Below are 1,551 nucleotides of genomic sequence, written 5' to 3'. Positions count from 1 at the left end.
GGGCCATAAGCTTGTTTCTCTGCAGGTTCTCTCTGTTCTGCTCCAGCTGGATGGCCCTCTGTCTGTAGCCATGCATATCTGTGTGCTGCTCTGCATGTAGCTGAAAGAAAAAGTTCATCTTTTTATCTTCTGTTAAGGTGATTCACAAACTCTGACGGTGTCCACACAGATAAAGGATTAGCTAAAGTCCTTTTTTAAAAAAAAAAAAACAAACAAAAAAAACAAATTTTTAGAGTTAAAAATCTTAAGATTCTTTCTGTGAGATCCAGGGAAAGAGTTCCTGAAATGGGATGATTCCTGGACACTTTTGTCAGCAGTGAGGAACAAATGGGTTTTTCAATCAGGCCTGATTCAGCTCCGCATCSATTACCTTTTCTCTATTTTCTGTGCCAACTGCTRATGTAATTAGACTCTTCTTATGTGAGAACTCCTGACTTCTTTTAGCAAGAAAATCACAGGTTCAAATAGTGGAATRCCATAAATGGAATGTTGTTTTTAAAGCGACAAACTGGACTCATGCTTTCTCTATTAAGGGAAGCCAAACGATGAGCCAAAAGAGGCTTTGAAGTAATGAATTACCACGTTTTAAAGAAATGTTAGATTCTCAAGGTCTTGCAAAGAAATGTTTGAGTATATTTTTATACACCTTACAATAAAATGTCTTATTTTTTGTTCTTATCTTTGTGTGAATATGCATGCTTCCATTTTGACTGTCTCTTAGCTGCTGTTACACTTGAATTTCCCCACTGAGGAAAAAGAAAAGGATATTTCTATTCCATTCTATAAAAATTTGAAATGAAATAGAAAAGATTATTTGTTTYATAAAATGTATTGAAGTTGTGTTGATTCCACCCTGAAAACAAGTAGTCAAACAAATTAATAAAATCCACAAATAGATATGATATTCATATCTATAAAGCATAAAATAAACGTCTCATTGGAACTGGAACTCGCAAACATTGATTACATATCGAATTAGATATGGGTTCTGTTTTGGACTAATAAAAAAGCTAATTATTTCGCAACTCTGGCTTGCTTACCAAAGGCAAAAGTATAGGTATCCCATGAAAGCGGATGACAGAGCCTGTTTTCAGGGAACAAAGCGGCTCACATGTCTTCTTCTTGAGTTTCCCCTCCTGCAGCATGGCCAAACTCCGCATACAGAACTCYTCATAGCTCTCCATCCCTGGACGWCCACACATCCACTCTCTGGSCAGGAAACACACACCATGTAGCCTCGTCACCCAGCTGTTTAAATCAAATCAAATAAAGACTTGGAATTACATAAACGTTTGTGAACCCTTTAGTTTACTGTACACTTAGTTTGACTATAAAAGTATCATTTTCACATATTTGCCACACACGACTTCAAAAGTCAGTCTATTCWGCTTGGATCTTATGCAATAGGCCAACATGAAGTAGTGCTTGACTGGAAAGAGGAGGAAGAAGAAGATATATAGTTTCCGAGGATTTGGACAAATAAAAATCTGCATTTGTATTTAGTGTCACCGAGGCCAGAGATAGGGTTTTGGGGAGGTTTAAGGCAGAATT

General features: G+C 36.9%; 1 protein-coding gene across 1 annotated transcript in view; it reads right to left on the bottom strand.

Annotated features, from left to right (window-relative positions):
* ccp110 (centriolar coiled-coil protein 110) overlaps positions 1-1,184 on the bottom strand; it is a 7,640-nt gene extending 6,456 nt beyond the window's left edge. The window contains exon 1 of the mRNA XM_017306140.1: positions 1,041-1,184. Coding sequence (XP_017161629.1) covers positions 1,041-1,184 — 144 coding nt within the window. The remainder of the gene's footprint in view (positions 1-1,040) is intronic.
* Between the last annotated feature and the right edge of the window lie 367 nt (positions 1,185-1,551).

Source organism: Poecilia reticulata, linkage group LG8, assembly GCF_000633615.1.
Source record: "Poecilia reticulata strain Guanapo linkage group LG8, Guppy_female_1.0+MT, whole genome shotgun sequence".
In the NCBI taxonomy this organism is placed as follows: domain Eukaryota; kingdom Metazoa; phylum Chordata; class Actinopteri; order Cyprinodontiformes; family Poeciliidae; genus Poecilia; species Poecilia reticulata.
The sequence above is the reverse complement of the archived record's forward strand: the minus strand, read 5'-3'. Positions and strand labels throughout refer to the sequence as shown.